The 25,315-nt window shown below is 43.2% G+C and overlaps 4 protein-coding genes across 5 annotated transcripts; 3 read left to right on the forward strand and 1 right to left on the reverse strand.

The window, feature by feature from the left end:
* Nucleotides 1-400: 400 nt before the first annotated feature.
* Nucleotides 401-1,069, forward strand: LOC109758795 (metallothionein-like protein 1). Its single transcript, XM_020317662.4, has 2 exons — nucleotides 401-539; nucleotides 629-1,069. The coding sequence occupies exons 1-2, from the start codon at nucleotides 487-489 to the stop codon at nucleotides 798-800; spliced, it is 225 nt and encodes a 74-aa protein (XP_020173251.1). The 5' UTR covers nucleotides 401-486; the 3' UTR covers nucleotides 801-1,069.
* A 2,424-nt stretch (nucleotides 1,070-3,493) lies between these two features.
* Nucleotides 3,494-4,125, forward strand: LOC109758796 (metallothionein-like protein 1). Its single transcript, XM_020317664.3, has 2 exons — nucleotides 3,494-3,629; nucleotides 3,721-4,125. The coding sequence occupies exons 1-2, from the start codon at nucleotides 3,577-3,579 to the stop codon at nucleotides 3,890-3,892; spliced, it is 225 nt and encodes a 74-aa protein (XP_020173253.1). The 5' UTR covers nucleotides 3,494-3,576; the 3' UTR covers nucleotides 3,893-4,125.
* Nucleotides 4,126-6,499: 2,374 nt separating this feature from the next.
* LOC109758799 (large ribosomal subunit protein eL29z) lies at nucleotides 6,500-7,871 on the reverse strand. Of its 2 annotated transcripts, none has more exons than XM_020317668.3 (3): nucleotides 7,734-7,871; nucleotides 7,497-7,628; nucleotides 6,500-6,773 (listed from the first exon to the last, which is right to left on the reverse strand). In XM_020317668.3, the coding sequence occupies exons 2-3, from the start codon at nucleotides 7,596-7,598 to the stop codon at nucleotides 6,693-6,695; spliced, it is 183 nt and encodes a 60-aa protein (XP_020173257.1). In that variant the 5' UTR covers nucleotides 7,599-7,628; nucleotides 7,734-7,871; the 3' UTR covers nucleotides 6,500-6,692. The 2 variants fall into 2 exon arrangements, with proteins under 2 accessions (XP_020173257.1, XP_020173256.1); XM_020317667.4 differs by having other exon boundaries at nucleotides 7,497-7,625; nucleotides 7,734-7,866.
* A 2,579-nt stretch (nucleotides 7,872-10,450) lies between these two features.
* On the forward strand, nucleotides 10,451-11,932 carry LOC109758768 (uncharacterized). The gene is made up of 3 exons (XM_073496896.1): nucleotides 10,451-10,574; nucleotides 10,696-10,839; nucleotides 11,252-11,932. Exons 1-3 carry the CDS (start codon nucleotides 10,506-10,508, stop codon nucleotides 11,621-11,623), a joined length of 585 nt encoding a protein of 194 aa, XP_073352997.1. The 5' UTR covers nucleotides 10,451-10,505; the 3' UTR covers nucleotides 11,624-11,932.
* Nucleotides 11,933-25,315: the final 13,383 nt, after the last annotated feature.

Raw genomic sequence — 25,315 nt, forward strand, 5'->3', positions numbered from 1 at the left:
TCTAAATACATGTTATTTCTTATAAAGAAGGAGAGCATTAGGATGATGCATACCACGCATCGTTGCTTTAGAAGAAAGCAATTATAACTCCATAAACGCGCCCAAACGTACCAAAATTATTCGGGAATCCTCAGGACATATGTCAAGAACACTCACAATTATTGGCGATTTATTTAGCATGTTTTGTTCTTTGAAAATAGAAGTTCATTCGGTAACTTGAATACTTGCAAGGATAAAATTATCAAATCGCAATCGCAAAGTTTTATTCAATCATTAGACATTTATATTAGATGGACCAAAGCTCCTAAAGACTCATTCTAGGAAGCCTTTGTATAGAACTGTGACACGCAACAAGCATCCTTTCAATCACACTAGTTTGCCTATAAATACTGGTGCACAGGGAGAGCCTATGCATTGCTCATTGCTCACCATCTCAAATCACTTATTCCTCTTCCATCTTCAACAAAACTTACATCAAAACTAAGGATGTCTTGCAGCTGTGGATCAAGCTGCGGGTGCGGCTCAAACTGCAACTGCGGGTATACATGCATACTTCTCTCTCTTGCAAACTAGAGTGAGTTGCTACTGATAATTTATTGAGCTGATTATTTTGATTCGCCTGCTGCAGCAAGATGTACCCTGACTTGGAGGAGAAGAGCGGCGCCACCGTGCAGGCCACCGCCGTCGTCCTCGGCGTCGGGCCCGCGAAGGTGCAGTTCGAGGAGGCCGCCGAGTCCGGTGAGGCCGGCCACGGCTGCAGCTGCGGAGCCAACTGCAAGTGCAACCCTTGCAACTGCTAAGATGCAAGCGGTCGATGTGTCTGTGGTGATTGTGCCGGGTGTCATCGGGTGTGTGAATAATGAAACTGGCGCCGGCCGTCTCGTTAGTGTTGTGGTGTGAATTGTGAAACTATTGCTACCGCTCTGTGTTTGTGTGCGCGAGCCTATGTGCGTGTGTCTTTGTAATGGTCCATCTGAACTGGAGTGAATGTACAAAACAGGTTCGCGCAAAGTGTGAATTAGCCACGTCTTACCGACGATTATCACTTTCATTGAGATTTTGGTCAATTCCACTAAATTTCAATAATTTTCGTTGACACCAAAATATTTACCTTTCGATCAAAATATTTCAGACATTTCAGTTGTACACAGGAATTCAATTTTTTTCGAATTTATTCACATAATTTTTTGAATTTCAAGTAAACATTTCGGTCCTTTGGCTGAAATGCAAACTGAAATTACTGAAACTCAGTAATTTTGGTATGTGTTGAAATTTTTCTAAAACTGAAATTTAAAACCATATACCGACTCTTATTTGTAAGATAGTAAAGATAGAGATAAACATATTCTTTCCTAATGCAGGTGTCACTATATTTCTCTACAATGAACATAAAGGAAAACACTAAAAAAATGGAAACTTCCATCTGCAGAGGGATTGAAATAAAGAGGGAGTAGCTTATTAGCTAGACAAGCAACTCTCATAGTTCATTTACTTATAGCGTATTTGGTTGCATGGATCGACCATAACCAGCCCTACTAGATGCAAACTCCCGATGTTTGGTTGCCTATCATCCCTCGGACAGTGCTTAAAGCTTCCCTCAGTCAAGCCCACTAGGAACGTCTCGCCTGGATGGGTTCTTACATTATGAATACTAATGAAATTACTAGCGGCAATATGTTTTCTTAGAAGTGTTTGATATGCATGCTTGTGATCAGTTTTGGCCTCCTTCCATGACGAGCATGCTTATTTAGCAGTGTCACGATGAAAAACTGCTTGTCCACTTTGGAGGCTATGCCGCGTTGGAGTATGATTTGAGAATGTTGGCTAACTATGATTCAACTTTAGCCATGAATCTTGAGCATTTAGTTCATTATTCAGTAAATGGAATGTTGATGACTATCCCAACTGGTAGAGATAGGAATCATGTACTAAGAATCCCAATCCTCTAAAATTTCTGCGAAAATTATTTGCATCATTAAGACCCTCGTGGCAGCACAGTCAAGTCCTAACGAACCAAATCAAATACCAAGTAGACAAGTACTGGCCAATTTTTTTTTATTTTGAAGTCGGCACTAATACAATTTCTAAACATGGTTGTGCAATGTATTTCTCATGGATGGTTCTGTGAGAAAACGAACATATGACCAAACATGGAGCTAGGTATCTCCAATGCATGCTCCTGGTCAATACAATTTCTTAATACTAATAGATGTAAAAAAACACTTCTTCCATCTATTAATGTTTTTTTTGTAAAAACACCAATAGATGGAAAAACACGGACGCGGAGTTTCTGCTCCCGGGCTCATCTGCACCCTCTTTCAGAAAAAAATCAAAACAAATACTAGAAAAATTCAAAAAATTCTAAAAAATATTTGGGTGGTAGATAATTTGATGCGTGAGGTCCGCTCCAAATTTCAACGCATTTGAACATCTGAGAAGCTCTCGGCAAAAAAGACAAAATCGAGGCCTGTAAAAATGTTTACTGTTCACGCACGGTTTTGGCCCGATTTGTCTTTTTTGCCGAGAATTGCTCAGATGTCCGAATGAGTTGAAATTTAGAGCGGACCTCACGCATCAAATTATCTACCACCCCAAAAAAATTGGATTTTTTTTTATTTTTCTAGTATTTATTTTGATATTTGTTCTGAGCGGGAGCAGATGAGCCTGGGCACCGAGTTGAATTTCCGGAAAAACACTTCTTGGTTAAGAGGGAAACATGTAGAGAGGTAGGAAATGTAAATAGGATAAGAATGACGAGAAGAAAGAATAAGGCAGGATATCGAGTAAAATGCTTCTTTATCTGAAAGCTACTTTCAGACAAATAAGTTGCTATTTCCCGTTTGCACAAAGTGATACGCAAAAAATGTTTCTTTATCTACTAACTAGTTCCACTGAGAATAAGCAGTGATGGTAACAAGGCCGTAAGGGTTATGAAAAAGCGGTGGTAAGGGTAGAAAGCAAAGAAGGCACATTTCTGGCCGGCAGCCTAGCTGTTGTTGAAGTCAATCAATATAAAATGAATTAAAATGTTAGTATTTTCTTATTAGGTATTGCTTGCATTAATTTAGCAGCTAACGTACATAGCTTCTTTGAACACGCATCTAAATACTTGTTATTTCTTATAAAGGAGAGCGTTAGGATGACGCATACCACACATCGTCGCTTTAGAAGAAGCAACTATAACACCATAAACGCGCCAAACGCACAGAAAATTATTCGGGAATCGTCAGGACTCACGTCAAGAACACTCACAATTATTGGCGATTTATTCAGCATGCTTTGTTCATTGAAAATAGAAGTTCATTCGGTAACTTGAATACTTGCAAGGATAAAATTATCAAATCGCAAAGTTTTATTCAGTCGTTAGAAATTTATATTAGATGGACCAAAGCTCCTAAAGTCTCATTCTAGGAAGCCTTTGTAAAGCACCGTGACACGCAACAAACGTCCTTTCAATCACACTAGTTGGCCTATAAATACTGGTGCACAGGGAGAGCCTATGCATTGCTCATTGCTCACCATCTCAAATCACTTATTCTTCTTCCATCTTCAACAAAACTTACAGCAAAACTAAGGATGTCTTGCAGCTGTGGATCAAGCTGCGGCTGCGGCTCAAACTGCAACTGCGGGTATGCATACTTCTCTCTCTCTTTTGCAAACTAGAATGGGTTGCTAACTCGGTAATTTCTTGCGCTGATTATTTTGATTTGAATGTTGCAGCAAGATGTACCCTGACTTGGAGGGGAAGAGCAGCGCCACCGTGCAGGCCACCGTGGTCGTCCTCCACGTCGGGCCCACGAAGGTGCAGTTCGAGGAGGCCGCCGAGTCCGGTGAGGCCGGCCACGGCTGCAGCTGCGGTGCCAGCTGCAAGTGCAACCCTTGCAACTGCTAAGATGCAAGCGGTCGATGTTTATGTGGTGATCGTGTCGTGTGTCATCGGGTGTGTGAATAATGAAACTGGCGCCGGTCGTCTGGTTAATGTTGTGGTGTGGTTTGCTCTTGGTGTCCCTGTGCTCATGTAACTTGTGAAACTATTTCTACTGCTTTGTGTTTGTGCGCGCAAGCCTATATGTGTGTGTCTTTGTAATGGTCCATCTGAATTGAAGTGAATATACAAAACAGGTTCGAGCAAAGTGTGAATTGTTAGCTAGACTATAGTAACTCTCGTAGTCCATTTGTCTATAGCATTCATCGCTCGGGCCAGGGCTGCACGGTGCTTAAAGCATCCCTCGGTCAAATGTTTGTGATGATTTTATGTTTGCTCAAACTTGAACTTTGATGGCGCTTGTGACTATTTCAGTTAATGCAATGCTTATGCTATGCTTGCTGGTTAATGCCATTTTCAAATATCTGGTGCTACCCTTTTGTATCGCAATATGTATTTAAATGACCTAGTATGTGATTCATGGTAATTGTGCCATGAATAAGTCAATTATTTAAAAATAAGTTACTACGAAGGGTTTGAAAGTAGTGAGAATTCTGATCATGGAAGAGAGAAAGATACAACAAGTTGTGTATTAAGTAGGCTTAAGGATTATGTTATTACCACGCAATTTGAACTAATTATTATCGTACTTTATTTCTAAATATGATATATCATACCATGGGAGTGGAGGAGGGGGTACAACTTTATTTCTATAAAAATACAGTGCAAAGGAGCATATTTCTACAAACCAAACAACATACTTGGAAATGTTACTAAGAATTCCAATCCTCAAAAGTTTCCATAAAAAATCTTTGAATCATTAAGACTCTCGCAGCACATAGTCCAAGTCCTAACAAACCAACGATCCAAAAGGACATAATCAGATACCAGGTAGACAAGTACTGGTCAATGCAATTTCTAAACATGGAGCGGTGTATTTCTCATGGATGGTTCTGTTGGAAAACGATGCTGAACATGGAGCTAGGTATCTCTAATGCATGATCCTGGTCAATACAATTTCTTAACACTAGTAGATGGGAAAGCAATTCTTGGTTAAGAAGGAAACATGTAGAGAGGTAGGAATTGTAGATAGGATAGACACATGCAGTTCGGTCTGTATTTTTTTATTTTTTATTTTTTATTTTTATTTTTGCGGGTTGAAGTTCGGTCTGTTCAACTGAGAGAGAGTTACTGAAACATGACAAGAAGCAAGAGTAAGGCGGGATACTGTGTAAAATGCCGTTGCATCTGAAAAGCTACTTTGAGACCGAATAAGTTATTATTCCCCGGTTTGTGTAAAGGGGTACGCAATAAAATGCTTCCTTTTCTAAAAACTACTATCTTTGCTTCTAAATGTAATTTCAAAATTGAGAAAGAACTGCCAAAACGTTGTACATTTAGGAAGATCGGGTAGTTCCATTGAGAATAAGCAGTGATGGTAATGGCCTCAAGGGAAAGAAAGCGATGGTAAGGGTAAAAAAACAAAGAAGGCACATTTCTGGCCGGCAGGCTAGCTGTTATTGAAGTCAACCGGTATAAAATTTAAATGTTGTTTTCTTTCAACAAGTGTCCTTTTTTTTGTGAGTTGAACACGCATCTAATTAATCATTATTTCTTATAAAGGGGAGCGTTAAGATGATGCATACCATGTATCGTTGCTTTAGAAGAAAGCACCAATGACGTCGTAAAAGCCTCAAACGTACAGAAATTTATACAGAAGTCACAAGGACCCACGTCAAGAACACTAACCATTATTGGCGATTTATTAAGCATATTTGGTTCTTTGAAAATGGAAGTTCATTTGGGAACTAGAATACTTGCAAGGATAAAATTTTGATATCGCAAAGCTTTATTTAATCGTCCGAAATCTACATTGGAGCTCCTCGTGCAAATATGCGTGGATACCTCTGTTCTGTCTTGCAAATTACTAGTAGCTGTTTCAGGCCTAAGTATAGTGGAGAAGAGTTTCTCGTGCTGATATTTTGTTGTTGCAGCAAGATATACCCTGACTTGGCGGAGAAGAGCGGCACCACCGTCATCCGTCGCCGGGCCTGAAAAGGTGTGGTTCGGGGAGGCCCGAAATGGCTGCAGCTGTGGTGCCAGCTGCAAGTGCAACCCCTGCAACTGCTAAGATAGCGATCGGTGCGCTTGTGGTAAATACTGAGACCGGCGCAAACGATCGACCGGTGCTCGAGCATGCATGATTGTGGTCTGGTTTGCTTTTTGCACGCGTATGCGTTTCTTGTAATGGTGCATCTTATGTGAAAATACAGAGAGTAGGGTTGGTACGAACAGCAAGAGCAAATCAGCACTAACAGGAAACTTGACGAGGAGCCATGTCATAAAGGTGTGATCTACTACTATCTAGTCAAATGTTAATCAACCAATTGCTTGCCATGGATTTTATCATCTGGGTCACTGTTGTTATCATGTTTTGAACCTCATCGGTCAGCATAACAGGAGCTCAAAGTAACAGCTATTGTACCACCAATACATGCTCGATCATTCGTATTCCAATCAAGTAAGATCACCGATGAACAGACAACACCAAATAGAATGCTCAATTCACAAACATTGCATTCGAAGACACATTTTATAGATAAAGAAGGTTCTCATAAAGCTGCAAATATCATTTCCAATCCAGCAGCATGACAAAACTTAGGTAACGACATAGATATTCTTTGGTCATACAGAACACTGGATTAAGTTCAAAACAGTAGATCCTAGCGATACATGAGACATATCGACCACCAGACACTCATCCATCTTACTTCTCAACCTCTCCCTCACCAGCCTTGACGTTGTGCTTCCTCGAGTACCTCAGGTTCCTCAGGAACTTCGGGTCCATCTACAAGGAAACAATAAAGAGGCACAGATCAGTAGGCGTAGACAAACAGAAATCACAAACATTTTACAAGGCTAAACTCCCAATACAGCATTAGATTTAGATTCCTACCACAGGATTAGGGATAGAAGGGCCAACAGAAACAAAACTTGGGCAACAGACATACACAAGAAGTCAAGATTTGCTCTAGCACAAGCCAAGTATTTTTTTTCACCAATGACCTCACTTGTAACATACCAATTCAAAGACCAAAGCCTGAGTCCAACCTCAATGCCAGCGTGATGGGGCACTGTGCTAGTTCACATCAATCATCAAATCTACGGAATAATAACTATAGTGACGAAAACTAGAACAGGGCCTCGATTCTTACACATAATACATATCATCCAGTAATAAATGCCCCATTTGACATAGCTAACTACTGACCACAACAATTATCCAAGGTAACAACAGATTTGAACAACCTATCGATCACATGCACTAGAATCGAACAATGCTACCTCAGATTTCAGGTTCGTACTCCAATTTGTCAATAACAGATTCACATTTCTAGCATAATTACAGATATTTGCCGGAAGGAAACTAACTAAACCAGATTGAAGTCTGCACTGCAAACAGTTATCCATGGAAAAAAAAACAGCAAATCTGAACCAGAAAGTAAAGGAACAACAGAACAGAGATTGGTTCTGGATCTAGGGGACTGCGTGCGTAGCAGGATGAACGTACCCCCTTGGTGGAGGCCTGGCGCTGGCGCTTGGGCTTCTTAATGCCGTTCCTGTGCGCCTTGTACGACTGGTTGTGCGCCGTGTGGTTCTTCGACTTGGCCATCTCCGATCCCTTCTGCTGCGGCTCCTCCTGCTAACCACAAGAGAAACGATAAACGGCGAGCGATTCAGATGAGTCGACGGGATGAGATTTGAAGCAACGAGACGGAGAAGGAGCGAGGGGATGAGAGTTTCTCACCGGTGCGCTGGGGTTCGGCGGCGGCGGAAGAAGGGCTAGGGTTTCGGAAGATGGCGTGACCTCGATGCCTGGTTTTATATAGACGAGCGGCTGGTTTGCCCTAGCCCGCTTATGGATGGGCTGGAACCCCGTCCATTCCAGACCCACGGGCCGCTTACGGATTGAAGATTCCAGTATAGGCCCATGCTACCAGTCAATGTGGCCCAACTTCTTTGCATGGGCTATCCAGCCGTAACAAACCACTGCTAAATCATCACGTCCCTAGAGCCAATTTGCCCCGTCCATTCCAGACGGAGAAGACTGCATGGGCTATCCAGTCAATCTGTCCATTTTATCTTTTATTTATTTTTAATTTACTATTCACCAGGGAGTACATGGTCCCTAGAGCCAAATCACCACGTCCGGAGTTGATGGTGAGTTCACATGTTGAACCAACAATCTTCACCAATAAAAAATACACCCTTACCCACATGTGAGACTAGTAACCTTCCAAGATACAAAAATAAAAGAATTGCAATTTTACTTACATGTGGACCTAAAACAAATAAACAAGCACACCACTACTTCATGTGAGACCAACACTTGTAGAATGCACAAATAACAAATTGCAAAAATGTGACTTCAACTCAAAATGATGCTCTTAATCAGTGACATGATCCTCGTATTTTATCGTTACGTAGCAACGCACGAGCCCTTTGCTAGCATAAAACAGATGATGGGTTTTCACCCCTGAAGATGAAGCCCAAGCAAAACTCCAAGAATTGCATTTCACAAGGACTAGCGTGAAAAACACCATCATGGCAAAAGTACGACTAATCAAATCAGGCCTACAGTTCTCACCTCGAAACTCAAGACCGAGTGCTAGACAAAGCACACAGAGTCGAAATCCACTCGTGTTGCATCCACCGCTTGTTGACCCATCGGAGACGGTGCACACACTCATGACACAGACACGAGCACAACCACACAATAATGGTTGTGCACAGTAGTAGCCAACTGCCAAAAGCTGTCCACGGAGGCAAGAACATCCATCGGCATCCTCTCCTAGTTTATCTGTGGTCATCTAGGCCAGTGCTCAGGCTATCAGCAGATTCACGGTCACTGGCGTGTGGGCCTCCCCTGGGTGCAACCTTTTGCAGGCGTTCATTGGATTTGATTAACGAATGCTTTACTTGCGTGTGCATAGGCCGGGAGCTTAGTATAAGGCTCCGTTGGGCTGGCCCATAACAACCACGTGCGTGCGGTCCCGCTCCAGGAAAAACTAACATTCGCTCTATTCCTCAAAAAGAAAAAGAAAAACTAACATCCGCTCTGAACGAAACCAACCGGAGAAATATAGACTGCTCCTGGTTCTGGAAAACAGACTATCTAACTATGACTTCAAACTATATAAAATGTAAGAAAAGTTCATAAAACTCTTAAAACTATTTATGAATTTTTTTAAAGTGTTCACAAAATTTTCAAAATTTCCATGATTTATAAATTGTCCATGGATTTCTAAAATGTTCACAGATTTTAATGCTCATGAACTTCAATAATCATCACGAATAACTACTGCTTATTGGAAATTCTTTCTTCAATCCGACTGGATTATCATGATATAGTATATTCTAACTATACAGCCTATATGAAAACTAATCCCTTTTCCTTCTTTGAATCCTTTAGTTTTAGTTTTTTTATACAATTGATTTCTTTTTATCCATAAAGGATTTACATGGACCAATGCACCATATGTAAACGTCCACTGAGTTCACATGTAACCACACAACAATATAGTGACGAGTTTTTAATTAATAACTGTGCTGACGCGGAATGCCCGTATCCCCGGGAGCTCCTTCTATGTTTTTTTAAGAAACGCTTTATTCATGGAAGACCACATTTTGTGGGATACAATTTGGGTCATGGTGTTGAATAAGCCACACATAGTGTCCTTGATATAATGTAAGGGAAAATCTAACTAAACTATAAGCTTCATCATTAACGAAACGACCTTCGAAAGTAAAGTTACTGGTAAAACTTGTTGCTCTGGAGTTGATTCCGTTGATATCATGTCGTGCCGACCTTAACTGCCACATGCCATTGCCAGATCACTGGCAGATCACTCACCACCTGTTTAGCTTATGAAGCGATTATGAAACTTTGGAGACCCATGTCTTCCGCCAAAGACAATGCTTCACGGCATGCAGTTGCTTCAAGTATAGCGGCTTCATGTAATCCAAAAATAATGAGAGAAGAGTTTCCCAAGTAATTTCCGTGACGGTCATGACATACAGCAGTAACAGTTCCTCTCGAATTTGAGACTCCGGCATCTATGTGGATCTTAGCATATCCTGTCGGTGGCGCCCTAGGTCGAGTCCTTCTCCTTGGTCCACTTGGGGGCGTGCGCATGTTCCTAGTCACCGAGGTTGGTTGTTGTAAGATGTTAAAGAATCAATTGCAAGAAACTACCACATTTGTAGCATGTTTTGCAGAAAACCACCAACTCGTTAATCTGTTGCAAAAAACACTGGAAAGTCGCTTAAGTCGTTGCAAAAAGCAATGATCAGGCTTTTAGCCGCGTTTGAACTCTTTTCCGACAGGTAGGCCCCGAAAACGTGTACGTGGCATGACGGCCAGGCAGACGACACCGTTAGTACCAAAACGGTCAAGACGCCACGCCTGTCGGAGTGTTAGTGCTCGCCAGACAGATCTCCCGCGCCTCTCTCTCTCTCTCTCGCCCCTCTCCTCTGTCTCCCCCTCCTCTCTCTCTGGCCCTGCTCGCCGTCGTCCGCCATGGTTTCGTGGAGCGACACCAACAAGGAATCGGGCTACGAGTACTCTTCAGGCGGCCCCCCTATCAAGGTCAGTGATGTCTAGTGTTTCGATTTAGTTCTTTGAGCTAGGGTTTCAATTTGGGGATTTTTTATTTCCTGCTCGATTTGAACTCGTGGGATGAATTTTGTTCATTTTTTTGTTGATCCAGATCCCAGCTATAATTGAGGACCCGAACTACTGTGGTGTTGACGATGATGTGATGGTGATGTGTGAGCATGGCCAGCCGGCGAAGAGGTTTGTTGCATTCGAAGGGATTAGCACTGGGAGGAGGTTCATTGCTTGTGGACTTGATGTAAGTGGTAGCAAATATGTGTAGTTAGCTTTTTTTGCGAAGAATATGTAAATTGTTCATATGTACTGTTCATTATTCATGTTCATTGTTCATGTAGTAGTTCAGTTAAATATACTATCATGTACCATAGTATAGTATAGTATAGTGTGATGTGCATGTTCAGTGTACTATGTACTGTGATGCGCATGTTTGTAGTTTTGGTTTTTGCTAAGATGACCATGTTTATTGTTTAGTTTACTCTGATGTTTTGTTTAAATTTTAGTAATAAGATTAAGTGTACTCTGTTGTTCAGTGTACTCTGGTGTTAAAAATTCAGATAGAAAATTGGTTTATACTCTAGTTGTTCTGAATTGAACTGAATTGAAGTGAAGTGAAAAAGGAAGTAAATGAATATGTACTTCTTGTTTTGCAGACAGCAAGCAATTGTGGTGTTGTTCAGTGGGTAGATGAGGAGTGGCCAGAGCAGTTGCAGAATGCTCTTCACAAACTATGGCTTATGTATGAGGATAGACAGTGTGCTAATAGGATGGCATGTCTGGAGCATTCATCACTTGTCCACAATCTCACATCACGGAAGAACAAGCTACATGAGACTTATGAGAAGCTTGTTGAGGATGTGAACAACCTACTTGATACCCAGGACAATATTCCCAAGGAAAATGAAGTCCAACAAGGTGAACATGAGGAGATCACTCCTCCTTTGGACAACAACATGTCAGCTTTGAAAAAACAGCTAGGTGCAATGGAAGCTGAGAACAAAGAACTGAAGAAAAAGGTTGACTAGTTGATGAGCATTCATGTTGCCCAAGGTAATGTGATTAGGAATTTGAAGTTTGCTCATTTGAAGGAGAAGGAAAAGCTGAACACTGAGAGGAGGAATTTGGAGTTTCACATTGTTGATCTTGTCAAAGCTAGTGAGAAGAACAAGGGAAAGCTGAAGGACATCAAGGATATCTGTGATGAAGAGTGATTTGTAATCTGACCATGTGGGTCATTATCTTAAGTTTCAAGCTTTGAGCTATGGCTTGTAATGTGCGAACCAGTGGCAATTTGTAGTATTTGAAGTATGGTGTAGCCTAGAACTATGGCTTGTAAGCTTTGAACTATGGTGTGATCTATGATGTTAACTATCTCACTTATTTGGTATGTTATCACATTTGGTATCACATTTGGCACCCTAGATGATCAAATTAGGTTATCTTGGATACCGTCGACATCGAGGCACCCTAGATGATCAAATTAGGTTATCTTGGATACCGTCGACGTCGAGGCACCCTAGGTGATCAAATTAGGTTATCTTGGATACCATTCACGTCGAGGCACCCTAGATGATCAAATTAGGTTATCTTGGATATCATCGACGTCGAGGCACCCTAGATGATCAAATTAGGTTATCTTGGATACCGTCGACGTCAAGGCACCCTAGATGATCAAATTAGGTTATCTTGGATACCGTCGACGTCAAGGCACCCTAGATGACCAAATTAGGTTATCTTAGATACCGTCGATGTCGAGGCACCTGAGATGGTCAAATTAGGTTATCTTGGATATCGTCGACATCGAGGCACCCTAGATGACCCAATATGGAGCATAAAAGGATGTTAGTAGCATCATTCATCATTTTGATTCATCAATCATAAAACAATTATGGAGCATAACAGGAAATTAGTAGGAGACATAAGAAATTAGGAGCCACGCTTATTAGCAAGCCAGAAGCATCAAAGTTACCATCAAGTCCACTAGGTACCTTACATCAAAGGTCTCATCACAACCAAAATCAAGCAGTTTTCAACATCAAGAGCTAACCACAAGCAACATACGGTTTTGATCACAGCCCAACACAAATTAACACAACTTCACTTGCTCCCCTTAGAACAGTTGAACCACTCAGACGTCTTATAGGATGGCTTCCTCACTCTTCCACTACCTGCAGCTCTTGGGGGGTGAACTTGTTGCTTCCCCTTGGCCCAGCAGTAGTAGAGGAACTTGGACCAACACCAGCAGTAGAAGTAGCAGTCCTTTGTTGATGCCAGTGTTGTTTTGGCTTTCTTTGTTACCCTGGGAGCAGTAACAGGAGCAAAAGGAGCTCTTCTTGCTGCCCTAGGAGCAGCAGCAAGAGCGGAAGAAGCTCTTCCCGCTGCCCTGGGACTGCCCTTGGATCAGGAGGAGCTGGAGCTGTAGTTGGAGAAGCACCAGGAGCAGCAGAAGAAGAAGGAGCTTTTATCCTTGATGTCATGGGAGCAGCAGGAGCAGAAACAGTTTAGTTTTCCTGCAATTACAACATACAAATGTTAGAAACTGCTATCTGAGATTAATATAGAAAAAGCTGGAAGAACAATTACCTGGTGCTGGTTCATTCTCATTGTTAGTGCTGGTTTAAGAGCTTGCATGCAACTAGTGTATGTATGCCCAGTCATGTTCCAATTGATACAAGTGATAGTGCCCATCATAGATGTATCCTTTGGAGCTGGCTTTTCAAACTTGCTCTTTCTCCTTTTTGTCTCTTTGTTTCCTGGCTTCTCTTTGAAAACTGGTGGTTCAATGTCAAGGGTTCTAGTCTTTGGCCACAAATCAGGCCCATGCATAGGGAAAACTATTGGACTGTAAGTTCTTGAAGAAATCATGAACAAAATCTTCTGGGTGTAGTTTTGCCTTGTTGATTGTAGAAGCAGCATGATTGCAAGGAACTCCACATATGTCCCACTTCCTATAGCCACATGTATGCAACAACAAGTTAACTGCATATGTGCTTTCTCCACTTGTCACCTGGAAGAGATCAGGTCCAGCTTTGATAGACCGACAAAACCTAGAATGATGTTTTGATTCCTCTAACTTATCGGCATATGTTAGGCATATCTGCCACTTAGCAGTCTCAGTCTTTGTCCTATTTGCATTGAATTTTACTAACAGCTTTGTTCTGATCCCATCTACCATAGTTCTAATGGATTTGGCTCTGACATCAAGTATCATCTTGTTAAAAACTTCACTTATATTGTTAACTATCAAGTCAGTTTTGCAGTTGTTGTCCATGGCATGCCTAGCCCATGTATGTTTTGGTATCCTAGAAAGTCATTTCCAAGTTGGCTCACACTCCTTTTCCATGCCTTCCCTTGGTGTTACATAACCATGCTCAATATAGGAATAACTTGCCTGATACATGTATTTCTTCAACTCTTCCCCTCTTAAACCAGTTGTTTGAAAGTTCTGATAAATATGTCTAAGGCAGAATCTTTGTGGGCAATTGGGGAATACATTATTTATGACTGTAAGAAGGCCTTGTTTGAATGAACTACAGTTTGAGAATACTACAACAATGCCATGTATGAAATTAATAAGCAATTGCAAACTATGCAGTACATGATTGGAGTAGAGAGTACCTTTTGCATGTCAGATATAATTGTGTAGTAGCCAAACTTGCCAAACTCACAACCAATGGCATATTTTAATTGAGTAAGAAACCAAGACCAGCTTGCTGTGTTTGCCTTGTCCACTATTGCAAAAGCAATGGGAAATATGTTATTATTTCCATCTCTTCCAGTGGCAGCCAAGATTTGCTGCGCTGTTGTCAACTTTATAAAGCAACCATCAACACCTATCACACCAGATCACAAGTTAATTAAAAACAAATTAGTGGGTGTGCACATACAAATGTAGAGTCACTAGTTAATTAGAAACAATTTAGTGGGTAATACCTATGAATGGTCTGCAACCATTCAGGAAACCCTCTTTGCAAGCATTGAGGCACATGAACAGGCCGGGGAATCTTGGGTTCTTGCTGGGATGTAGTTTCAGATGCTTTGTTGTGACAATGCATCTACTTCCTGGATTGGTTTCTAGCACAACTTCTAGGTAATCCCTTATCCTGTGATATTGTGCCTTCTGATCTCCTAGGACTTCATTTTTAGCTAGCTTTCTTGCCCTATAGGCCATATGTATAGATACCTCTATTCCATGCTTTTGCTTCAAGTTTGAAATTATAGTCTGGACAGGTGTGTTGGGGTCTGTCCTCAACTGTTGCTCACATTCATGTGCCAACCACTTAGCAGTCACTTTTGTGCTCTCTCCTACTACTAGGTAGCTGTGGTGCAAGTTTAGTTTCTTTATACATAATGTCCTCTCATTTGCTATCTAAGAAGCTGCAATGAAAAATGGACAATCCTCAAATGTGCAGACTACTATAATCCTGTTGTTGGGAAACATAGCATGCAATTTCAAAAAAATTCCTACGCCCACGCAAGATCTATCTAGGAGATGCATAGCAACCGGGGGGAGTGTGTCCACGTACCCTCGTAGACCGAAAGCAGAAGTGTTTGACAATGCGCTTGATGTATGATGTCTACTACACAACCTTCTTCTTGTAGACGTTGTTGGGCCTCCAAGTGCAGAGGTTTGTAGGACAGTAGCAAATTTCCCTTAAGTGGATGACCTCGTAGGGTAACGTAGTAATTTCAAAAAAAATTCCTACGCACACCAAAATCATGGTGATGCATAGCAACGAGAGGGGAGAGTGTCGTCCACGTACCCTCATAGACCGTAAGCGGAAGCGTTATGACAACGCGGTTGATCTAGTCATACGTCTTCACGATCCGACCGATCCAAGTACCGAACGCATGGCACCTCCGAGTTCAGCACACGTTCAGCTCGGTGACGTCCCACGAACTCATGATCCAGCAGAGCTTCGAGGGAGAGTTCCGTCAGCACGACGGCGTGATGACGGTGATGATGATGCTACCAACGCAGGGCTTCGCCTAAGCACTGCTATGATATGACCAAGGTGGATTATGCTGGAGGGGGGCACCGCACACGGCTAAAAGATCAATGATCAACTTGTGTGTTCTAGGGTGCCCCCTGCCCCCGTACATAAAGGAGCAAGGGGGAGGCCGGCCTGGCCTTGGGGCGCGCCAAGGAGAGGGGGGAGTCCTCCTCCTAGTGGGAGTAGGACTCCCCTTTCCTAGTCCAACTAGGAAGGAGGAAGGGGGAAGGAAGGAGAGGAAGAGAGGGAGGAAAGAGGGGGCGCCTGTCACGACCGGTTTTCAATAAAATAATTATTGAGAGACCAATCCCTTTTACGGACCAGCGAGGAAGAATTCCTTCTCACTGGTAGACAATATCTTGGTCACAGAAAAAAGATACCAGGAGTACTAAATATAATACAAGGTTGAGCAGAGACTGCCCAACAATTTATTACATGCACGCCGCTAAAACAAAACGGCGGATAGGGTGGCAACTACTAACTCACGATAATAACGGTGGTGGAGATATCACCGCGAAGCGAGTGATATGATTCCAGAAGACTACAGCTCTTCGAGCGTCGGAGTGAGGCTCGAGGAGACTTATTGCGGGTGGCGGAAGCGAACACAATACAAGTGACCAATATCCGGGATCGCGCAGGACTGACTGGGACTCCTCTAGGCATCGGACGCGCTATCAAACTCTTCATCCAAGAGATCGCCTTCGTCAACATCTGGCCAAATCAACAAGCCAGGTGAGTACTATGAAAGTACTCGCAAGACAGTTCGGACATAAGGTATAACAAATGTAAACATGAAGTGTATGAACAAGTTAACCAGTGCGATCAGACATAGAGATAATAAATACTGGGTGCCAAGCGAGGGTCTGAATGACGCCTCGAGCGGAAACTGCAGAATAGTAATACTGGTGCCAAACGAGTGTCTGAAAGACTCCTCGAGCGGAAAATGCGGAATGATAATACTGGTGCCAAACGAGTGTCTGAAAGACTCCTCGAGCGGAAAATGCGGAATGATAATACTGGTGCCAAACGAGTGTCTGAAAGACTCCTCGAGCGGAAAATGCGGAATGATAATGCCACAGTCGGGCGTCGGGGCGACACCACATAAAGGGCTTATAACAGAAAATAAAGACAGTGCATGCCACAGTCGGACGTCTGCGCGACGTCACATAAAGGGCTTATATTTAAAGTGAGAAACGAGTACACGCCACAGTCGGACGTCTGCGCGACGTCACATAAAGGGCTTATATCACAACTCAATAATACAATAGTTCGGGAACATAAATTATCACAAGCATGAGACAAATATAAAGTTAGTCCATCCACAGGAATAATAATAAATCTGAATTTACCACTTGAGCTTGTCCACCGGGGACAAGTTTTTCACACGGATAGATATGGATATAATGTTTACACTACTTGATCATGGATACGATGATTTGGAAAGAATTGACTCTGCAGAGTTTGTACTTAACCACAACCAACGGATTTCAGTAGTCACGGGGACTAGTTCCGTCTACGGTGTTTTGGAAGAAACACGTCTAACCAGTACACACCCAATTCAACCATCCGAAGCCAGGGATCACCCTCGGCGACGTTCAAGAAAAACCTTGAGACGGGGAGGCTACAACCTCGCGTAGCATGGGATCAAATTTCTATACGCGCGCTCTAAGGGGGTGCCCCCTCTCTCGGTCCCAACCGGAAACACCCATGCCCCCTGACCGGATGACTGGCTTTAATCCTGGGCCAAGGTACCATCATGCCGGCCTCTCTGCTTGGTGTGTACACGGAAAGAGGTTACCAACTTACTAAACCGCATCCTGGCAATGAGACATGTGGCAGCACGGAAAGGGGAAAGAACGGTAACGTGGCTCCAACCACGTTAACATCGGAGAAAGTCGGATGACGCAAGGCTGGCATGCTACAACAGTACCACCTTGCTGCCCTTCATGTCACCACATGATTAGGCCATCTCTCATCAGAGATCATCGCAACTTTGGAACGTGCGGGAAAAGAACGATAACGTGGCTCCAACCATGTTAACGTCGGGGAAAGTCGGATGCCGCAAGGCTGGTATGCTACAACAGTACCACCTTGCTGCCCTTCATGTCACCACATGATTAGGCCATCTCTCATCAGAGATCATCGCGACTTTGGAGCAACCGGGTCGTTGCCTTACAAGCAACGGGGTATTTACCGACACTCATATGCCATGCACAAACTCTCACGTGAACATGTAAAACATCTGTCATATCAAATGTTCAAAACATGCTTGCCTGGTTCGGAGAAGTCGGAGTCTAGCTCGGCGAAGTTCGCGGCTCCGTCACCTCTTCCGGAACCTACGGCAATCACGAAACGGGTACTAACGTGAAAACCAACACATACACAGAAACTTTTCCAAATATTTTTCAAATAAATCCCATAAAAAACTAGACAAAATTTGAAGATTGTCAGAAAAAGAATCACTCAAAAATTCCTTTTTATTAAAAAGTTATAAAGGTTTCTGTCTAGGGACTTATCTGTAATGAAACAGAAAAGTTCCAGGGTTTTAACTGAGAAAACAGAAAACGCTTCGGTTGGGAATGCGCAAGCGCAAAGGAGAAGACGTATTTTGCCCGAAGGCGCCAACAGAAAACGGTTCGCGAATAAAAGAACAGAGGCTGACACGCGGGGTCCACATGTCAGGTTTGAAAAGCTCGCCGGCGCCCGAAGACTGCGGTGGACGCCGGCGTCGAACCACGGCGAGTTAGGAGAAACGGAGGGTACCAAAAGCTTCAGCGTCTTCTTCCGCGTCGGTGGGTGGTGGACTCGTCCAACGGGGAGCACCACGTCGACGGCGACACTATCTCCGGCGGACGGCGGCTCGGGTGAGGATGGGGAACTCCGGTGGAGGGCTGCAAACTACGAATTTAGGCGCGGGTCAGAACGAGTGATGCAAGGTGAAGCTACTGGCAAGAGAATGGAGGCGGAGGAGCACACACGGGGGCGAATCGGGCTAGATCCCGTGGCGGGTCGTGGCGGCCGGAGTCGAGGAAGGAGACCTCCTCGGGGCTCTACCAGTGGCTAGGCTTGCTCTAGGGGGAGTGCAGGGCTGGTGGGTGCTCGAGTTGAAGCTCGGGGCCTCTATTTATAGGCAGATCGACGGGGTGGCCGTGAACGGAGAATCTCCGGCGAGCGATTACAGCGGAGCAGTGGATTGGCAGGTGGTTTGAGCGGCCAGGCAGCATCAGTGGAGGTTACTGGAGTCGTTTTACAGCTAAACGGAGATGGTCTTGGCGTAATGGCGTCGGTCCACGGTGAGGTGACCGCACGGGCTCAACGGCGGCAGAGAGCGCGCTCCGCGCCCTGCGGTTCACGACGAGAGCGGCAGCGCATTCGGGGGAGTGGAAGGCCACGCGGCGAGCTCCGGTGGTTTGGGCGGCGCTGGGTGGCGTCGTCGGCGCCGTGTCTCCCGTTGGCGCCCGCAAAGCCGCCGCCGGCGTCGGTCACGGGGCGGCGCACCTTCTGCTGCTCGTCGCCGACGCCCGCAAGGTGCCAGGCGTTCGTGCGGTGCAGGAACAAGGGGGCGGGGACGAGGAGCAAGGCGACGCGGTGGCACTGGCGAGATCGACGTCCTTCTCTGAAGAAAACGACAGCAGCCACTGCAGTGTTCTCTGAACTTTCTGAATGTGACAAAGACAGTGCACTGCAGGTGTTCGACAGAAGGTTTTGGCTATGAGATAAATTTTTCTGGAGCTGTAACTTGGTGAGATGACCACTCAAAGCACCCAGGGGCTGCCTGATTTTACTTGGAATTTTTGGAGAAGGTTTTGAATGAATTTCACCAAATTTGGCAAATCTGGTCCAAACTTGCAGCAAGTGTAGTTTGAAAATTTTGAACTGAAGACCAGTGGATCTTCATGGTTCTAGGTTGAGGGTTCAAAGGACTAGGAGGGAGAGTTGGTTTGGTGGCAAAAATCAAAACAGAAAATGGAGTTCCTTTGCAAATCTCCAAGTGCTAGAAAAGAAGGCAGAAATTTATTTGAATAGAATTTGAATGGAAATAGATACATGGGGAGGTTCAACTTGCTGGATTTGGTGTAAAACATGATCCAAAGGTGAGGGAAGGGTTAGGAGAGAGCATTTGCACTAGGGCCATGGCAAGAAGGAATTTGTTGAAAGTGGCAAAGGAGTTTTCCAAAAGCCATAGTGCAAATTTCAAGGAGATTTTCAAAAGTCATTTTCCCAAATGAAAAACATTTTGTCTTGAGTCCAAGTGAAAAGCAAGAACCTCCAAGACCAAAGGCAGATCTTGGGTGAATCCAAACAAAACTTTTGCCATGAAGAAAAGTATATGAGAGGGAGAGTTCTCTTGAAGAAAAATTTAAATCACTCCCCTCAAGTCAAATAAAAATCTTTTAAAAAAATCCAAATAAAAACTTGGGTGTCACAGCGCCGCCCCCCTCCTTGTCCAATTCGGACTCCCAAGGGGGGGGGCACGGCCAGCCCTAGGCCCTCTTCTCTCTCTCCCACAAGGCCCATGTTGGCCCATTATATCCCCCAGGGGTTCCGATAAACCCCCGGCACTCCGATAAATATCCGGTGACCCCCAGAACTCATCCGGTGTCCGAATATAGTCGTCCAATATATCAATCTTTATGTCTCGACCATTTCAAGACTCCTCGTCATGTCCATGATCATATCCGGAATTCCCAACTATCTTCGATACATCAAAACACATAAACTCATAATATCGATCGTCACCGAACGTTAAGCGTGCGGACCCTACGGGTTCGATAACTATGTAGACATGACCGAGACACGTCTCCGGTCAATAACCAATAGCGGAACCTGGATGCTCATATTGGTTCCTACATATTCTACGAAGATCTTTATCGGTCAAACCGCATAACAACATACGTTGTTCCCTTTGTCATCGGTATGTTACTTGCCCGAGATTCGATCGTCGGTATCTCAATACCTAGTTCAATCTCGTTACCGGCAAGTTTCTTTACTCGTTCCGTAATACATCATACCGCGACTAACTCATTAGTTGCATTGCTTGCAAGGCTTATAGTGATGTGCATTACCGAGAGGGCCCAAAGATACCTCTCCGACAATCGGAGTGACAAATCCTAATCTTGATATATGCCAACTCAACAAGTACCATCGGAGACACCTGTAGAGCACCTTTATAATCACCCAGTTACGTTGTGACGTTTGGTAGCACACAAAGTGTTTCTCCGGTATTCGGGAGTTGCATAATCTCATAGTCATAGGAACATGTATAAGTCATGAAGAAAGCATAGCAATATACTAAACGATCAAATGCTAAGCTAACGGAATGGGTCAAGTCAATCACATCATTCTCTAATGATGTGATCCCGTTAATCAAATGACAACTCGTGTCTATGGCTAGGAAACTTAACCATCTTTGATTCACCGAGCTAGTCAAGTAGAGGCATACTAGTGACACTTAGTTTGTCTATGTGTTCACACATGTACTAAGTTTCCGGTTAATACAATTCTAGCATGAATAATAAACATTTATCATGATATAAGGAAATATAAATAACAATTTTATTATTGTCTAGGGCATATTTCCTTCAGTCTCCCACTTGCACTAGAGTCAATAATCTAGATTACACAGCAATGATTCTAACACCCATGGAGTCTTGGTGCTGATCATGTTTTGCTCGTGAGAGAGGCTTAGTCAACGGGTCTGCAACATTCAGATCTGTATGTATCTTGCAAATCTTTATGTCTCCCTCCTTGACTTGGTCGCTGATGGGAAGCATCTCTTGATGTGCTTGGTTCTCTTGTGAAATCTGGATTCCTTTGCCAAGGCAATTGCACCAGTATTGTCACGAAAGGTTTTCATTGGACCCGATGCACTAGGTATGACACCTAGATCGGATATGAACTCCTTCATCCAGACTCCTTCATTTGCTCCTTCCGAAGCAGCTATGTACTCCGCTTCACACGTAGATCCCGCCACGACGCTTTGCTTAGAACTGCACCAACTGACAGCTCCACCGTTCAATATAAATACGTATCCGGTTTGTGACTTAGAGTCATCCGGATCAGTGTCAAAGCTTGCATCGACGTAACCATTTACGACGAGCTCTTTATCACCTCCATAAACGAGAAACATATCCTTAGTCCTTTTCAGGTATTTCAGGATGTTCTTGACCGCTGTCCAGTGATCCACTCCTGGATTACTTTGGTACCTCCCTGCTAAACTAATAGCAAGGCACACATCAGGTCTGGTACACAGCATTGCATACATGATAGAGCCTATGGCTGAAGCATAGGGAACATCTTTCATTTTCTCTCTATCTTCTGCAGTGGTCGGGCATTGAGTCTGACTCAACTTCACACCTTGTAACACAGGCAAGAACCCTTTCTTTGCTTGATCCATTTTGAACTTCTTCAAAACTTTATCAAGGTATGTACTTTGTGAAAGTCCAATTAAGCGTCTTGATCTATCTGTATAGATCTTGATGCCCAATATATAAGCAGCTTCACCGAGGTCTTTCATTGAAAAACTCTTATTCAAGTATACTTTTATGCTATCCAGAAATTCTATACCATTTCCAATCAATAATATGTCATCCACATATAATATTAGAAATGCTACAGAGCTCCCACTCACTTTCTGTAAATACAGACTTCTTCAAAAGTCTGTATAAAACCATATGCTTTGATCACACTATCAAAACGTTTATTCCAACTCCGAGATGCTTGCACCAGTCCATAGATGGATCGCTAGAGCTTGCACACTTTGTTAGCATCCTTTGGATCGATAAAACCTTCAGGTTGCATCATATACAACTCTTCTTCTAGAAATCCATTCAGGAATGCAGTCTTTACATCCATTTGCCAAATTTCATAATCATAAAATGCGACAATTGCTAACATGATTCGGATGGACTTAAGCATCGCTACAGGTGAGAAAGTCTCATCGTAGTCAACTCCTTGAACTTGTCGAAAACCTTTCGCAACAAGTCGAGCTTTGTAGACAGTAACATTACCGTCAGCGTCAGTCTTCTTTTTGAAGATCCATTTATTCTCGATGGCTTGCCGATCATCGGGCAAGTCAACCAAAGTCCACACTTTGTTCTCATACATGGATCCCATCTCAGATTTCATGGCCTCAAGCCATTTTGCGGAATCTGGGCTCATCATCGCTTCCTCATAGTTCGTAGGTTCGTCATGGTCAAGTAACATGACCTCCAGAACAGGATCACCGTACCACTCTGGTGCGGATCTTACTCTGGTTGACCTACGACGTTCGGTAGTAACTTGATCTGAAGTTACATGATCATCATCATTAGCTTCCTCACTAAATGGTGTAGGAGTCACAGGAACAGATTTCTGTGATGAACTACTTTCCAATAAGGGAGTAGGTACAGTTACCTCATCAAGTTCTACTTTCCTCCCACTCACTTCTTTCGAGAGAAACTCCTTCTCTAGAAAGGATCCATTCTTAGCAACGAATGTCTTGCCTTCGGATCTGTGATAGAAGGTGTACCCAACAATCTCCTTTGGGTATCCTATGAAGACCCATTTCTCCGATTTGGGTTCGAGCTTGTCAGGTTGAAGCTTTTTCACATAAGCATCGCAGCCCCAAACTTTAAGAAACGACAACTTTGGTTTCTTGTCAAACCACAGTTCATAAGGCGTTGTCTCAAAGGATTTAGATGGTGCCCTATTTAACGTGAATGCAGCTGTCTCTAAAGCATAACCCCAAAACGATAGCGGTAAATCAGTAAGAGACATCATAGGTCGCACCTTATCTAGTAAAGTGCGATTACGACGTTCGGACACACCATTACGCTGTGGTGTTCCGGGTGGCGTGAGTTGCGAAACTATTCCACACTGTTTCAAATGAAGACCGAACTCGTAACTCAAATATTCTCCTCCACGATCAGATCGTAGAATCTTTATTTTCTTGTTACATGGCTTTCCACTTCACTCTGAAATTCTTTGAACTTTTCAAATGTTTCAGACTTATGTTTCATCAAGTAGATATACCCATATTTGCTCAAATCATCTGTGAAGGTGAGAAAATAACGGTACCGGCCGCGAGCCTCAACATTCATCGGACCACATACATCAGTATGTATGATTTCCAACAAATCTGTTGCTCGCTCCATTGTTCCGGAGAACGGAGTTTTAGTCATCTTGCCCATGAGGCATGGTTCGCAAGTACCAAGCGATTCATAATCAAGTGATTCCAAAAGTCCATCATTATGGAGTTTCTTCATGCGCTTTACACTAATATGACCTAAATGGCAGTGCCACAAATAAGTTGCACTATCATTATCAACTCTGCATCTTTTGGCTTCAATATTATGAATATGTGTATCACTACTATCGAGATTCAATATAAATAGACCACTCTTCAAGGGTGCATGACCATAAAAGATATTACTCATATAAATAGAACAACCATTATTCTCTGATTTAAATGAATAACCGTCTTGCATCAAACAAGATCCAGATATAATGTTCATGCTCAACGCTGGCACCAAATAATAATTATTCAGGTCTAAAACTAATTCCGAAGGTAGATGTAGAGATAGTGTGCCGACCGCGATCACATCGACTTTGGAACCACTTCCCACGCGCATCGTCACCTCGTCCTTAGCCAATCTTCGCTTAATCCGTAGTCCCTGTTTCGAGTTGTAAATATTAGCAAAAAAACCAGTATCAAATACACAGGTGCTACTGCGAGCATTAGTAAGGTACACATCAATAACATGTATATCACATATACCTTTGTTCACCTTGCCATCCTTCTTATCCGCCAAATACTTGGGGCAGTTCCGCTTCCAGTGACCAGTCCCTTTGCAGTAGAAGCACTCAGTCTCAGGTTTAGGTCCAGACTTGGGCTTCTTCACTTGAGCAGCAACTTGCTTGCCATTCTTCTTGAAGTTCCCCTTCTTCTCTTTACCCTTTTCTTGAAACTGGTGGTCTTGTTGACCATCAACACTTGATGCTCTTTCTTGATTTCTACCTCCGCAGCCTTTAGCATTGCGAAGAGCTCGGGAATTGTCTTATCCATCCCTTGCATGTTATAGTTCATCATGAAGCTCTTATAGCTTGATGGCAGTGATTGAAGAATTCTGTCAATGACACTATCATCTGGAAGATTAACTCCCAGTTGAATCAAGTGATTGTTATACCCAGACATTTTGAGTATATGCTCACTGACAGAACTATTCTCCTCCATCTTGCAGCTGTAGAACTTATTGGAGACTTCATATCTCTCAATCCGGGCATTTGCTTGAAATATTAACTTCGACTCCTGGAACATCTCATATGCTCCATGACGTTCAAAACGTCGTTGAAGTCCCGGCTCTAAGCCATAAAGCATGGCACATTGAACTATCGAGTAGTCATCAGCTTTGCTTTGCCAGACGTTCATAACATCTGGCGTTGCTCCTGCAGCGGGTTTGGCACCCAGCGGTGCTTCCAGGACGTAATTCTTTTGTGCAGTAATGAGGATAATCCTCAAGTTACGGACCCAGTCCGTGTAATTGCTACCATCATCTTTCAACTTTGCTTTCTCAAGGAACTCATTAAAATTCAACGGAACAAGAGCACGGGCCATCTATCTACAACAACATAGACATGCAAAATACTATCAGGTACTAAGTTCATGATAAATTAAAGTTCAATTAATCAAATTACTTAAGAACTCCCACTTAGATAGACATACCTCTAATCATCTAAGTGATC

The sequence above is a fragment of the Aegilops tauschii genome, chromosome 1 (genome assembly GCF_002575655.3).
Source record: "Aegilops tauschii subsp. strangulata cultivar AL8/78 chromosome 1, Aet v6.0, whole genome shotgun sequence".
Taxonomy (NCBI): domain Eukaryota; kingdom Viridiplantae; phylum Streptophyta; class Magnoliopsida; order Poales; family Poaceae; genus Aegilops; species Aegilops tauschii.

Coding starts and splice junctions, on each gene's coding strand:
- LOC109758795 (XM_020317662.4), top strand. CDS start 487: ATGTCTTGCAGCTGTGGATCAAGCTGCGGGTGCGGCTCAAACTGCAAC. Junction 540..628: donor GGCTCAAACTGCAACTGCGG/GTATACATGCAT, acceptor CGCCTGCTGCAG/CAAGATGTACCCTGACTTGG.
- LOC109758796 (XM_020317664.3), top strand. CDS start 3,577: ATGTCTTGCAGCTGTGGATCAAGCTGCGGCTGCGGCTCAAACTGCAAC. Junction 3,630..3,720: donor GGCTCAAACTGCAACTGCGG/GTATGCATACTT, acceptor TGAATGTTGCAG/CAAGATGTACCCTGACTTGG.
- LOC109758768 (XM_073496896.1), top strand. CDS start 10,506: ATGGTTTCGTGGAGCGACACCAACAAGGAATCGGGCTACGAGTACTCT. Junction 10,575..10,695: donor CAGGCGGCCCCCCTATCAAG/GTCAGTGATGTC, acceptor TTGTTGATCCAG/ATCCCAGCTATAATTGAGGA. Junction 10,840..11,251: donor TCATTGCTTGTGGACTTGAT/GTAAGTGGTAGC, acceptor CTTGTTTTGCAG/ACAGCAAGCAATTGTGGTGT.
- LOC109758799 (XM_020317668.3), bottom strand. CDS start 7,598: ATGGCCAAGTCGAAGAACCACACGGCGCACAACCAGTCGTACAAGGCG. Junction 6,774..7,496: donor GCCAGGCCTCCACCAAGGGG/GTACGTTCATCC, acceptor GTTTCCTTGTAG/ATGGACCCGAAGTTCCTGAG.